General features: G+C 34.8%; 1 protein-coding gene across 17 annotated transcripts in view; it reads left to right on the top strand.

Moving 5' to 3' along the window:
- The window catches only part of LOC129954025 (TLD domain-containing protein 2), a 331,572-nt gene that overhangs the window by 229,896 nt on the left and 86,963 nt on the right, over nucleotides 1-14,713 (top strand). For 12 of the 17 annotated variants that reach the window (XM_056067629.1, XM_056067634.1, XM_056067630.1 and 9 more), the window contains 3 exons: nucleotides 1,296-1,794; nucleotides 7,362-7,525; nucleotides 12,271-12,425. In XM_056067629.1, coding sequence (XP_055923604.1) covers nucleotides 1,296-1,794; nucleotides 7,362-7,525; nucleotides 12,271-12,425 — 818 coding nt within the window. Of the gene's footprint in view, nucleotides 1-1,295; nucleotides 1,795-7,361; nucleotides 7,526-7,916; nucleotides 8,049-12,270; nucleotides 12,426-14,713 lie in introns of all 17 variants that reach the window. The other 5 variants (XM_056067625.1, XM_056067628.1, XM_056067647.1 and 2 more) reach the window with 2 other exon arrangements.

Genomic DNA, 14,713 nt, shown 5'->3' with positions numbered 1-14,713 from the left:
ACATTTTAAATCTCCCCCAAAATGTTCTATGGAATTTCAGTCAGGCAACAGGATGGCCACTCCAATAAGCTGATTTTTTGGTCCTTAAAATACTTTTGAGCAGATTTGTATATGTGCTAGGGGTCGTTGTTCTGCTGTAGAACACATATGAGAGGCAGGTTCTCGTCCGGAAAAAGCAGCATCGTACCCTTCATGATATTAACCTTCATATTTGTATCCATTTTACCCTCAATCAAAAGTATTGGTCCAACGCCATACCAAGAAAATTAACTTTTAAGTACGATACTGCCGCTACCATTCTTGACCGTTTTCTGGATGTATTTGAGATTCAGTTCTTTCAAATTAAGCCTTCTGACAGTTTGTCTTCTATCACTTCGGAACAAATTTATCTTTGTTTCGTCCATCTACAAAACATTCCTCCACTTTGTACCTCCTTTTGGCGCTCTCCAATCAAAATGATTGTGGACGGCTTTCAACCGCGTTGTTATATTTTTTGTTCCTTGGAAAAGGCACCATTCTTCCTTCTGAACAAGTTAGCTTCAACAAGTCTTCTTCGAACAGTTCTGGAAGTTATTGGAAGCTGTAGTTTGTTTTGTATTTCCCTTGAAGAGTTGTAAGGAGTTCTCTTGGGGTTGTTTTGCTTGGTTTTCCCCTTGGTTTTAATTTGGTTTTACTCATAGCAACTGTCTCTGTGTCTATTTTAATGTCCATCCAGTTCAATTTTAAGACTACGTTTCCATTTAAAAACTAAAATAACACCTACAAAAAAAACCATAAGCTAATCAGTGATGTTTGTCGTGACAACCAAATATACGTAAAGTGAACCTTACCGCGATTGTGTTCGTTTTGTGGTATATTCAAAATTAATATATGTATGTCATAAATCTTCCCTTTAACAATTTTAGGGAATTTGAACTCAGACAAATCTTTTAATCTGCATGATATTTATGTAGTCTATTATAAACACCGAATGCAATAAATATTAATGTAAGTCTTGTCCTGGAATGCAAAGAAAATACTAAAATACGTTTTAATAATTTATATGTTAAAGTTATTAATAATTTTCTGTTTATTTTTCATCTTCCTCTCTCAATCCAATTGCACATTCCTTTGTCAACAATTCGCTTTTATCATCGATCAAACAATCCTCATTCCCTTAATATTTCAAAATCAATATGGCTTCCTTTCACAACTGCAAACAAACAAACACACAAATACACATACACACAAACATCATTCCACTCACAAAACAAATTGAAAAAAAACACCCACCCAATCTACAAAAAATCATCTAGATTTTCTATATCTATATCCCGAAGATCATCGGACGAAGAAGCTGATAATGAGTCAAACACCACAGTTGACAGTGCACGAGCTCAGGATCCCCATTCGGCTACATCATCACTTAGCGGTGTGGTTGGTGGAACAGGTATTAGTAGCTTAGCTGGTGGCATTGCTGCCATTGATTTGGAACACTTGGAAGAACTATCAAAACAAACGCGCTATGACTCTGGCATTGATATTCGTGATCCTATTCCAAATGTACAACCCATACCAAAGAAATCCGTCTATAGTGACGCCGATATTGTATTAAGCTCTGACTGGGTACCACCGAAAACTATTTCACCAACAAAAGCTACTGAAACTACAACAACTGCATCAAGTTTGGATATGCCATCATTTGGTGGTGGTCGCAAGAAGACCACCAGTGTAAGTTTTAGTGTTGATGAAAACGAAGCACAACAAGGACAACAGCAATTACTTAACCAGAGTCAAAATGAGAAAAAGAATAAGGTAATGTTTTATTTAATATTGTATTTTATAATATAAAATATTTAATAATAAAACTTTCAATTGTTGTTATGGACCGAGGTGTTATTAAGATTTAATTAATAGACGAATAGTTATATCGATATTCTTCTTTAAACATTGTAAATTATAGTAAAATAAGTTGTTAGATAGTATTTCATGCGACGTAATCTAGATTGTAGCTACCTAATACCATTAGTCTTTCTTTTTACATTTAATATCAATTTAATAACTTTAAACCTTTGAAGTAATTTGAAACCAAGGTTTATCTAATGTGCTTCAAACCAAGAAAAAACTTACTAGTTAAGATCTAAACACTTTTGATTTCTGACACCTTTCGAGGGGTATTCCCTCATTCTCTATAATATTTTTGGTTTTAATTCTCACATTTCTTACTGTAATATGTGCCTAAAGCGAACAAAGATGGTCTACTGAATCAATTGTTATTTTGTATTGCTAAAAAGCGTGACTTGAAATTTACGTGTAAGATGAGCCCGAAACATCATATCTACAAAGATAATATTAATTGGTAAATAATATATCAACATAAATACACTACAGACCAAAAGTTTGAGCACACTCTCATTCCAAGAAGTAAACGCCAATTCCAGCACAAAAACTTTCAAGTGAGAAAGCAGTATGCAGGATTCAGGAGAAATATAATAAAGGCAAATTTAGAGAAACAAATAGGAATTTATTTAACAAAAAGAAAAAGTTGCTGAAACCGATTTTTCGTCCTGCAATGTATTCCACAGCGCGGATTGAACCCGGACCCTTCTATTCAGGTCCTCTCACAATATTTCTATAAAGTTAACATCCAGCGACTGCAGTGACCCTTTCATGACTTCTAAGATTTATTCGTCTTCTAAGATTTATTTGTGTTAGGGGTCGTTGTCCTGCTGAAATACGAATTCTTGGCCAATTAATCTAAATCCAAGGATCAAAGCATTTTCTTCCAATATCTTCTTATATACCTCTTTGTTCAAAATTCCCTATTATGGTAGAACGTTTTTCTATCGTTCTTTCGACAACTTTTCCCATTTTCAATTGATTATTTAATATGAAGACTCTCAAATAAATGCTTAGACCTTGAAAATGTGGCTTTTTTTATACTAAAGTTGCGAATTCAGGTCTACAATTTTTAGCTCATAAATATGAATTCAAAATCCAACTTTTACTACGTGAAAGGGTTACGTAGTGTACAGGTAAACAACTCGGACGAAAACCTTAGTCTTTAATTTATAAACTCAAACTAAATGCATATATGAAGTTAATTCAAACTTTTGGCCTGAAGTAAATGTCAATCTTGTGCTTCTTTGGCATACGCGACCCATTACCGTTTGGATAATTGGCCTTCAGCTCAGGTTGTTGACATACATATATCTGAGTTAAAAATTGTCTAAGAGAACTACGCCTAGAACTTAATCCAAACCCAGGTTCAGATGATCGAGGTTGAATTTAAAAGCCTTTGATATTGGCGAGTTGAGGAACATTTTTTTTTCATAGCTTTATGATTCCTGACTCAGTTAGTTAACGTTGACGTTGAAGTTCAATCTGTCAACAATCTAGTCTTGTTTCTTACCTTCGATCCTAATATACATATATGCGGCCAGTATATTATCGCCTCTAGACACATCAGAGCCGTAGTTCCCGTGGCATGATGGTCATGCGAGAGGTCTCGGGTTCGATCCCTACCTGTGCCACCTAAAGTACTGCCTCTTGCGTGGAATTGACAAATTCTCCAAGAGTTTTTCGTGTCATGAAAAGTGCTTTCTCAAATTAGCCGTTCGGATTCGGTATATAAACTGTAGGTCCCCTCCATCCCTGCAATTACTCGCGCACAGGAATGGTTAAGAGTTGTAAGTCACTAGGCCCTGGTTCTCTACGGACTGTTGCGCCATCTAATTTATTTAGACATATCAGACCATTGTGTCACATCTGTTAACTTCCCATGCCAAAAAACACCAGTTAAAGGAAAGCTCCTACGAGAAAATTTAAACTTCAGCTGTTATAAAGCCAACCACTCTGAGGAAAACCGGAATAAGTTCAAACAAGCTAAAAAGACCAATAAGGGACATATTAAATTTTTGCAGGACCAGAAATTATGGCAAAAATACTACAATGTCCCAAAAGTAGTACATTTTTCGGGTCATTTGTAAAAAATGTACTTTACACTACGTCATCGTGGGTTTTTACGCTCGTTTATGATGGAACTTCTTTTGTAAGCTGGATTGGACCTGTTAAGCCCGTTGGGAACTACTTAAGGAACATCTCTACTACGCCTACGCGCCATCGTGTACGTTTTCCGGAGATGTGTTTCAGCTCCCTCCAACTTTTGGCTAGTAACGCTGATTTCGCCTTGACTGTCCTGCTCCATGTGCTTCTCGGTCGTCCAGCTCTTCTTCCTTCTTGTGTGGATTCCACTGATCGCTTGGCCTGTTATGCAGTCGTTACCTTTTTGAAGCGTATGTCCAATACATTGCCACTTACGCCTTCGTATTATAGAGTCTATAGGTTCCTGGCCTGTCCTTCTATGAAGGACATCATTTGATATACGTTTTGGCTAGAAAATCTTTAGGATGTTACGAAGACATCCATTCACGAAGGTTTGTAGCTTTCTTGTAATGGCTGAAGTAACCTTCCAAATGATGCACCCATAAAGAAGCACAGATTTGACATTTGTGCGAAACAGAAGTAGCTTTGTTCTAAAGCTGATAAGAGTTATTCCTCCAAATTTTCGACAATATACCGAACGCCGCTTTTGCTTTGCCGATGCGGCAAAACGAACGTCTTGTTCGGTTGCGCCTTCGATGGAGATGATACTTCGAAGGTACTGAAAGCTCTCCACTTTTTCCACCAGTTGCGAGGAAATATTTATTTGAGAGGATGGTCGGGTTTCGAGGACGATCATTTTTGTTTTGCCGGGATTAATTTTAAGACTCACAACTTCTACTTCTCTCTCCACACTTGTTGTCATTTGATGGAGATCCATGATCTTATGAGAGAGTAAGCAAACATCGTCCGCTACCTGTCAAAGCTGCGCGCAGTACATCGCTTATCACCAACAAAAACAATATTGGCGACAAAATACAGCCCTGTCTGATTCCGATATGGATTTCAAAATTATCTGACAACCTACCTACGTGTAGAATGTGACACTTGGTTCCATCATATGTTGCTCAAATAATAGTAATAAGTTTTTCTAGGATGCTTCTCCTCCGTAAAGCTAACCAGATATACTCCCTGTTAACGCTATCAAAGACATTCTCTAAGTCAATGAACAGCAGGTGTAGTGGTGATCAATATTCAACGCACTGTTCAATAATGATCCGCAGGGTGTTGATATGATCAATACAATAGGATCCAGCGCGGAATCCAGCTTTTTCTGCATCGAGTGTGGCCTCAAGGTGTTCTCTGATGACGTTGGCTCTGCTTGTAAAGCCCTACCACTTTGTTGTTCTTAAGTGCTTTAATTGCGGCAACGATCTCATCTTTACTGGGAGATGCGGTGCGGATTCGAGGATTAGTTTGTTCAAGCGCTTTAGAAGGTATCGACTGCACGTTGTTGACTGGGTTTAAAATCGAGGAAATGTATTCTTTCCACCTTCTGACTTGCTCATCCACCGAACTTGTTACAGCTACTACTACTTCTTTCATCAGATGTTGCTTTGAGCTGTGTACACTGGTCAGCTCTTTGCCGGTCCTGCTGTCGCATCTGTTTGTAGCATTTTCTGCTTCTTACGCCAATGCGTTGACGTAGTTACGCTTGTCACGGCGCACACTGCGGTGAACCTCTCTCTTTTTCATGTGGTACCAGGACTCCAGCTCATTTCTTTCTTCCCCTTGTACAGCAGTTATTTGAGCCTTTAACAGCTTGCGTTTGTTGATCCTTGCCCAAGATTCTTCTGAAAGCCAAGTGTAGTTGCTTCCTTCTTTCCGACCGACTATTCTGTCAGCACCAATGGCGTTCGATGTCGTCATGTACTCTCCTGCTGATTGTTCTCATTTGGTGAGGCAGCTGGTCCCTGAATTGTGGACGGGTCGTGGGTCTGGCGATGTTGAATTTAGGGACATGTATTATTCCATTGGATTCTCGAACTGTAGCTGTACACAATATAAGGGTAGCTATCATTAAGCTGGATTGATTAAGCCAATTTGGTTGCAGCACAAGCACAATTTGCTGTTAATTCGATGCTGCCAATCAGTGACATGATTCCTCCTGAACTTGAAAGCCTAAACTATCCTATGAGTAAAATCTCCTTTCGCACTCGTTTAGTGGATCAATTCAAGTTGAATTGGACGGTTTTAAATATCATATCCACAAAATAAACGCTGGTGTGCCCCTAGGCTTCGTTTTGTCTCCGACACTCTTCCTTTTTTTTATAAATGATCTTTTATCTGAAACTTCTAACCCCTAATTTTTTTTTCGGTGATGACAGTACCCTCAGCTTTTTATATTGGTTTCACATACAGATTCACATCGTTATACTTTTCATGTGGACTACCAACGGCAGCGTATGATAAGCTCATTAAATTCCGATCTTTCCAGAACACAATCGAAAACCGTAAAGAATTTAATGCTTAAAAACCGTAATGCTGTCTATTGTCACAAAAGCGTAACCCTCCCCTAATGCCACTATTCATGGGTGGTATTTGCATTGAGGAGATTGAACAACTTTCAGTTGTAGCTATGTGCATCACAAACTACTTGTTGTGGAGGGTCACATATACGACATCGTCAAAAATAATGCTAAGTTGTTTTCTTAGGTTTTCTGCGATAATGCAAAAAGTTTTGCATCTGATCTGGCTATCACATACAAAGCTTTTATACGTCAAAAACTCGAGTATACTTCTCATATTTGAAATGTGGGCTGGTGCTCCAATAACTTACTTGAGTCTTATGGGTAAAATTAAAAAAAAATGGTTTAAAAATGATAGGCGATCGTTCTATTACTGGGACATTTCTTTCTCTCAAACACCACCGCAAGGTTTGCCTATCATTGTTTTTCACAAATAATGCTCTAGAAAAATATCAAGTTTCATTCCTCCCCTTAAACAATTCAACCGCAATACCCATACTTCTGGGAATGCTCATCATTTTACCCTTGAGCCCAATTCCGGACGTACTGTTAAGTATAGGGATTTTTTCTTTAGCCGCACTACACAAATTTGGAACGCTTTACCAGGCTTCATATTTCCTACTCATTACCATGATAACAATGTGTAGACATTCAAAATCAATGCACATCGGAAACTCCTTCTTTTCAATCCTGTGTTAGGTCATTATAAGGTTATTCATAATAAATTGAAGTTAGCAAAAAAAATAATTAAACAAATCTTACTGATAAGAAAAAAAGTTTAAGATTGGAGATGGCACAAATTCTTAGGGTCATTGAGTTTGCAGTGGCAGTGAGTAAACGATCTGATGGACATCTTAGCATCCCTACTGTTTTATTAATGTTAGGTCATTAATTTTGTCAACTAAGATTCATTATTTTTATTACTTAACTAAATCAAACTGACTCCGACTCTGTCTCTTTATTCATTTTTAGATGCTTAAAAGACTATCATATCCCCTTACCTGGGTAGAAGGTCTTACTGGTGAAAGTGGTAGCAATGTTAATAACATGGGTGGCATTGGCAAGTCCGGTGACACTGAATCAGCTCCAAATACTGGTGATTCTAATCAAAGTGTCTTTTCGAAAGTGTTCTCAAGGTAAGTGTATTCAATTTTTCATATTTTACTAATATTTTTTTTTTCTTTGATTTATTGTGCATCATTATTTGAAAATCTTTGGCGAAATTAAGTAATTGGAGAAAAAAACAATATTTTTTTCTTTTATTTTAATGCTCACCCTGGGATTTGGCAATAAAATTATTTCAAAAAAAAACTTGCACACATAAAAATTAAATCCACCAACACCACTCTATATATCCCATATTTTTCAATTCTTCTTTAATTTTGAACAAAAATACTTTAAACACCAATTTCAAAAAAAAATATCATCAAAAATTTGTATTATTTGTTTTTATTTCTTTAAAAATTAAAAAACACATTAAAACAAAAATATATTATATAAAAACAAAAACAAAAAATAAATAAATAGCTCACCCATTACTTTGGTATCTGAGTTGGGTGGCAATTTATTTTCAAAAACGCCATCTGAAGAATCTGGTGGTTCGCCAGTGCCTCCATTGACTCCACATTCGACACATTCTGAGGGTCATGTTACCCCCGGGTAAGGGATTTAAACAAAAAATATGTTTTGGTTATTGTTTTCCTGTCATTGATAAATTATGTTCCATTTTACAAAAGAAACTCTTTGTTTATTTATCTTAAAATAGTAATTACAATAATACTTTGAAAAAAACAAACCTTGCGTAACCTTTGTCGATGTTTAGGGAATGTTTTCTTTCGTTGACAAAAAAAAAATATTTTAATTTTTGTAAATACAAACAAAGTTAAAAAATATATATATATTTTTGTTGTTCTACCTTTACAAATGCTTTACCTTGCCTTAAACGACTGTAAGGTATTACTTGCCTTTTTTATCAACCAAATTTTGTTACATTATTTTATTTATTTTTTTGTTTTTATTACAATTAAAGAATAATTGATGTTCATGTTAATTTTAAAAATTTAAGAATTCAATTGGAAATTTTGCACGTAGTCGACTTCGTAGCACCTTTTTATTATTTTTGTATCTTTTTTTTCAAAATTGGTTATTTCACTGTTAGCTGTCTTTTCCAACCAAATCGTTGGTGGTTTGAAATTGTTGATATATGTAAATGTAAAGTATTGTTAATTTAAAATGTTAAATAATATTAATTTTGTTTGTGGGTCAAATCAAGTTGATTGTCGATAAAATTTTCGCTGTTTTTTGGGAATAGACGTTATTAAAAACAATTAAAGGAAATAATATTTACAGATCTTTCTTTTTTAATATAAGCACCACTTTTTAAAATAGGTATTCCCATTAGCGGTTTTTTAGGTAACTTAAATTACTTATTATTATACAAGGTGACGAACCAATTGTGCTACAATAAGAAATTAAAATAATTTGTATGTATTTTTTGTTTTTTATTTATTGGATTATTTTAATAGTTCTTTTTTTTTAAGATGATAGACCGCAAATGACCTCCACTCTAACTCACAAATATGCGTCACCTGATCAAAAAATTGCTCATTGTAGCCTGAAGGGTTGAAGTTGGTTAATTACTGCTTCAATTCAGTCAAATTCGTGGGTTTTGTTTTGACATAACTCCATGCAGAAAAGTCTGGTGCAATCAGGTCAGGTGAACTTTTTGGGGGCCAGCGAAAAGTGTAGTTCCTGGAAAAAAAAATTTGTTGGGAATTTTCCTAAGGTGCAATTCCATCTCATGGATCATTTATGGATTTGATTCATTCCAAATACGCCAATTGTGCTTGTTCATATTGCCGTTTAGGTCTAAATGGACCTCATAAGATATGAACAAACAATAAATAGTCCATGTGTTGTCTTCTTTGGCCATTGCAATCGTTTTTCAATAATATTTCTCACGAACAGGAAGACCTTGATAGTTTAACTTGATTGTAATTTGGACTTTGTGCGGAATTAAGTTTTCAGTCATCTTGAAGTATCTGCTATAATGACCGTCTGCTAAGTCTAAATTTGCCGCGGCAAGTTTGTATTCAAACGTTTGGAGCAATAAATCAACCGATTTACATACATTTTTGCTCTCAAATATTTAAAGGTCTTGACAGACAAAAGAATACAGCCGCATTACTTGTTGACATATCAAAAGCCTTTGAAATGGTTAATCACAAAATTTTGATTCGAGGTTTCATTAGGTTAGGTTAACGTGGCTCTTTCCTGTATATTGGATTTCCAACTTAATTTTTTGTCCAATATTAGACCAAGGTATTTGGCTTCATTGGTAAAAATTAGTGGTATACCTTTTATTGAAGGAGGTACAATTACTGGGATCTTGTATTTCCGTGTGCAAAGGACGAGCTCTGTTTTTTGAGGATTAATACTAAGTCCGCAGTGATCAGCCCATCTAGTGAGCATATTGAGTGCATTTTGGAGGAGGTTTCTCAGTGTATTAGGATGTTCCCCTGTGACGGCGATAGCAACATCATCGGCATACGCAACCACTCTGTAGCCTTCCCTCTCAAGGGATATTAGTAGTTCGTTAACCACTATGTTCCACAGGAGAGGGGACAGAACACCACCTTGCGGAGTGCCTCTACTGACAGACCTTTTTGTGCAAAAATCTTACAAACTAGAGTTGATGATCCTGCTTTTTAGCATTAAATTAATCAACTTACAGATTGAGTATTCGACGTTTAAGGTCGTTATAGTAGATGTGATAGCGGATGTGTCAATGTTATTGAAAGCGCCCTCAATATCCAGGAAGGCCACCTTAGCATATTCCTTTTGCTCAAGGGAGTGTTCGATAGTTCTTACCAGAGTGTGCAAGGGTGTTTCTACCGATTCCCCTTTCCAGTAAGCATGCTGAGACATCGATAGTCTCTTATCAATGCTATTAAGTATATGGATATTAATCAATCGTTCCAGAGTTTTTAGAATGAAAGATGATAGGCTAATAGGTCTTAGGTCCTTAGGGTTGACATGCGTGCATTTGTCCGCCTTGGGAATGAAAACTACCTTTACATCCCTCCATCGCTGAGGTATATAGACCAGATTTATACAACTTTTGAAGATCATCTCAATGATGGGCGAAGTTATATCAATGGTATATTAATAGTACTCAGCTGGTACGATTTGATCTGGACCTGGAGATTTGTAAGGTTTGAAACTATTCAGAGCCCATGTCAATTTTTCTTTTGTAACCAGACCTTGAGGAAAAATTAAGTTAATACCCGACCCAGGACTGTTTGTTGTATTAATGGATTGGGTGCTATCCGTTTCATTAGTGATTGGTTAAGATCTTATTTAATTATAAGAGCTCAAAGAGTGAAATTTTATGGTATTAGAAGTGATATAAATACATTCGATTTTTGAGTTCCACAAGATTCGGTTTTAGGACCAATACTTTTTTGGTATACATTAATTATGTTTGCCATTTAAAGGGTCTCTGACAATCTTTGCAGATGATGTTGGTTTTGCTCTTATGGTACAGATAGTTGTCTGAATCTTGTATAAATAAATATCACAGCTTGTTAAGAATCTGGTTTTCAGAGCACAAATTGATAACTAGTTCTAAAACAAAGATAATGTATACCGGTATATCGAACAACCGAATTTAAAATTTTTGTACGATTTTTCGTCATGTCGGATATTTAATAGACTCCCCAATTCTATCAGAATGTAAACTTCTTATTTGTATTCATAAAACAAGTTAAATACTGGGTCCTTAGTTTTGATAATGAGAGCATTGATGGTTTTCCCGATGTTTTCTTGAAATGTAATTTGTATGCATTTTATTAATTTATGTTATTTTAACTTTCTTTTTATTTTTATTTTAAGGGTCACCCCACCCGTTTTAAATAATAAATGTCAAATTTCTCTTAGAGTGTATATAAAGTTTTTTTTAGAGAAATATTTGTGTCACTTATTTCTTTTCTTTCTTATTGTACTTATTTGGATTTTAAGAAATAAAATGTTTAAATCAATAATCCAATCAGATTGTATCCTGAAAACGAACATTTGGATCTCGATTTGGACGGAAATGACTGACTGCAAAGCATAGCACCGTTGTGCGATCCAAATTGTTTTTTCAGTATCACAAGCATTCATTTTGATAAATCTAAATAGTAACCTGCAAAATAAAAAAAAAAGTTTTTTTATTTTTGTAGCACGATTCGTGAGCCTCCCTGTATTTAAACAATATTCAATTCAATTTACTTAATAACTATCAAATTATTAAGAGTAAAAGTATTAAATTCTTTCAAGTTTATTACGTTTCTGAAGTGCAACACTTCTAAAGTATGTATTTCAGTCCACATCACCAAATGTATGTATGTACTTTAAATCAATTGAATGAATCAAAATTTAAAAGAATGAGTCGATACATCGAAATATAGTTGAAAACAAACAATATCATTCTAAAATTTCTCATCTACTTAATATCTTATCTTGTTTTTATTTCAAATCTCTTTATGATAATGTTTTTCGAACCATATTAATTTAGAGGCAAAGTTTTTTGTTCTAGACTTTTCTCAACGGAAATCTCTAATCTAGGGGTAAACTATGCCGATAAATCTTCCAATCCCAATCTTTACTCTTCCTGCTTTTTAACACTGCTATTATTTTTATTGACTAGCACACTTTGTCTTGTAATTCTTGTAGGTTTCCGATATAATGTTGCATTTGACACAACCGTTCTATGTTAATGTGTCCAATAATAATGTGTCATGAATGTATAAGGATAAACTATTTTTTTACAGCTACAAAATTAAAAATTATTTGAAGAATGTTAAAGTCATATTAAATAAGTAATTTGAATATTTTGTAGGCGTTCATCGATTGGTACATTTATGCGCCCGCATTCTTCTGAAGGTACACAATCGACAACAAAGCTGAACAAGGAAAAACAACCAGTACCCAAATTGGACTATCGCTCAATGGTGTCTATTGATGATAAACCTGAATTATTCGTCAGTGTTGATAGTAAGTACAATATCTTATGTTATTAATTTTTGTTTTTATCAGTTAAAAATAGAAGTTTTGTACTATAAAAAATCAGCACAAACATGTTTATTTGTTTTTTTTTTATTGTTGAATATATATTTTTTAAAAATTTCATCTACACTAACAAAAATTAAAATAAAATTGTATTTTAAAACTTCAAAATTTTTGTATTCAAAAACTAAAAAAAAACTAAAAAACAAACATCACATTGTAGTACGGGCACCATTTTTTCCAAATCTCAATCAACTTGGTATGTTAAAAATTACAGTACGTTGTGTGCATTGTAAAACAAAGTCATATTTCAATTCTTCTCCTCATGTTCTCTAGCCCAACTGTATTTAATTTATTTGTTTAATTTTACTCTTATTTCTTATGCATCTAATATTTGTGTTTATGCCCAAAAACAAAAGTAACGTCTCAGAAACATTATTAAAAAATTGATTTAAAAAAGGTAACATTTAGCTTAGCAAATAATTTTCAGAAAATATGGACATTTCTTTATTTTCTTTTTGTTTTTTAATAACTGTCTCTTTTTGCATGTAACTATGATATCCCATATCCCATATATTTTTTTCAATGAGGTGTAAACGGTACATGAACGAAATTGTATTTATAAATTAAGTTTTTTTGTCAAACTTAAATAAATAAATTGGGTGGCGCAACCATCCGTTGCGGTCTAGAGCCAAGTGACTTAAAACTCCCAACCATTCCTGTTTGCAAGTCATGTCACGAATGGAGGGGACCTACAGTGTACATACCAAATTCGAATTGTTGAGAAAACTCTTTTCACAACAAGAATTACTCTTGGAAGATTTTTCAATTCCTCGCAAGAGGCAGATCGAACCTCATGACAGTCCTACGCACTGCCTATCACGGCACGCGTATTACCTACTACTTGTTAACATATGTATGTCGTCGCATCAATGAACAACTAGCCTAAGTCACATTATTAACAATTTTCAGGAGAGCGAATATAAACCATGAAAATGTATTTACTCCTATGATATGTTTACATAGTTCTATTAAAACTCTAGCGATTACATTGTGATGCATAACACATCTTTTTAACACTATTCTCATGACTGGAGTTTTTCCTACCGTTAAAATTGTTCCTGTTCCAAAAACCGGAAATGACAATCGGCCAAAAGCCATATTGCCATATTTATCCAAAGTTTTTGAAAAAATTATGTACACACAAATGCGGCAATATCTAAGACGTAACGACATGCTATGTTCCAATCAATCACTACTGCCCTTATAAATTTGGTGGAAGAAATAAGAGAAAGTGTAGATAAGAATTTCGTGTTTTTTCTCACTCTTTTGGATTTTTCCAAAGCCTTTGACACTGTCAACCACCGTAATTTATGCATCAAACTAAGGGATGAGTTTCAATTTACGTCATCGTCAGTGAGACTCATTTTCTCATATCTTAGTTCTAGACACCAAGCAGTAGTTGCTTACAACCAAACTTCAAGTTTTCTTCCGCTAACACGAGGTGTTCCCCAAGGGTCTATTTTGGGCCCATTACCTTTTACTATGTATGTTCATGAATTTCCCGTCTCTAAGCTTTAACATATGGATGCCGATGATGTACAGCTTAGGTACAGTTGTCCACTGGGGTTGTTTGAAAATGGTATTTGCAAGATAAACGAAGATCTTAATAAGATATTGTTCTGGTCTCGATCAAACGGACTTTGTTTATATCCTACTAAGTCAAATTGCTTAATCATTTCAAAAGACCCTTTGGACACATCTTGCTGTTCACATTTACTAATATGCAAGATTAAAATATGGTTTTTCTCTTGATGACCTTTTCTCGTTTAGGACCTTAATTATACTCCACAATATCATGCAAACATGACAACCTTTACAACAGAATCCTTTCTCCTTTCGTTCTAATCGTAGCAACGATCTGAAAATAAAGCTTTTATTTTCACGATTTGAGAAAATAAAACGGAGTTAAAAGCCTCGTCAAAACTGTGAAGGGTTTGTTGTTATATTGAAAGCTGTCAGTTATTATGGAACAGTAAAGGCTGAGGTCGTTAACAAATAACTGCATCTTGAAGAGAAATGTTCCCAACAATTCTAACATTTTTTCAAACCATTAACTTGGCCTAACAACATAATAACACGCCTAATCACTCAGTGTGCATAATAAAAGATTGGACAGGGGAGCAAAATTTAAACTTCCTTCAACGACTACGACACTCATATGGTCTCAAAATTATGCTTAAAGTTGGTTAGTATCCACAGTTACATAATGATGG

Source organism: Eupeodes corollae, chromosome 1 (genome assembly GCF_945859685.1).
Source record: "Eupeodes corollae chromosome 1, idEupCoro1.1, whole genome shotgun sequence".
Taxonomy (NCBI): domain Eukaryota; kingdom Metazoa; phylum Arthropoda; class Insecta; order Diptera; family Syrphidae; genus Eupeodes; species Eupeodes corollae.
Note: the sequence above shows the minus strand (reverse complement) of the source record. Positions and strands in the feature narration are given on the sequence as shown.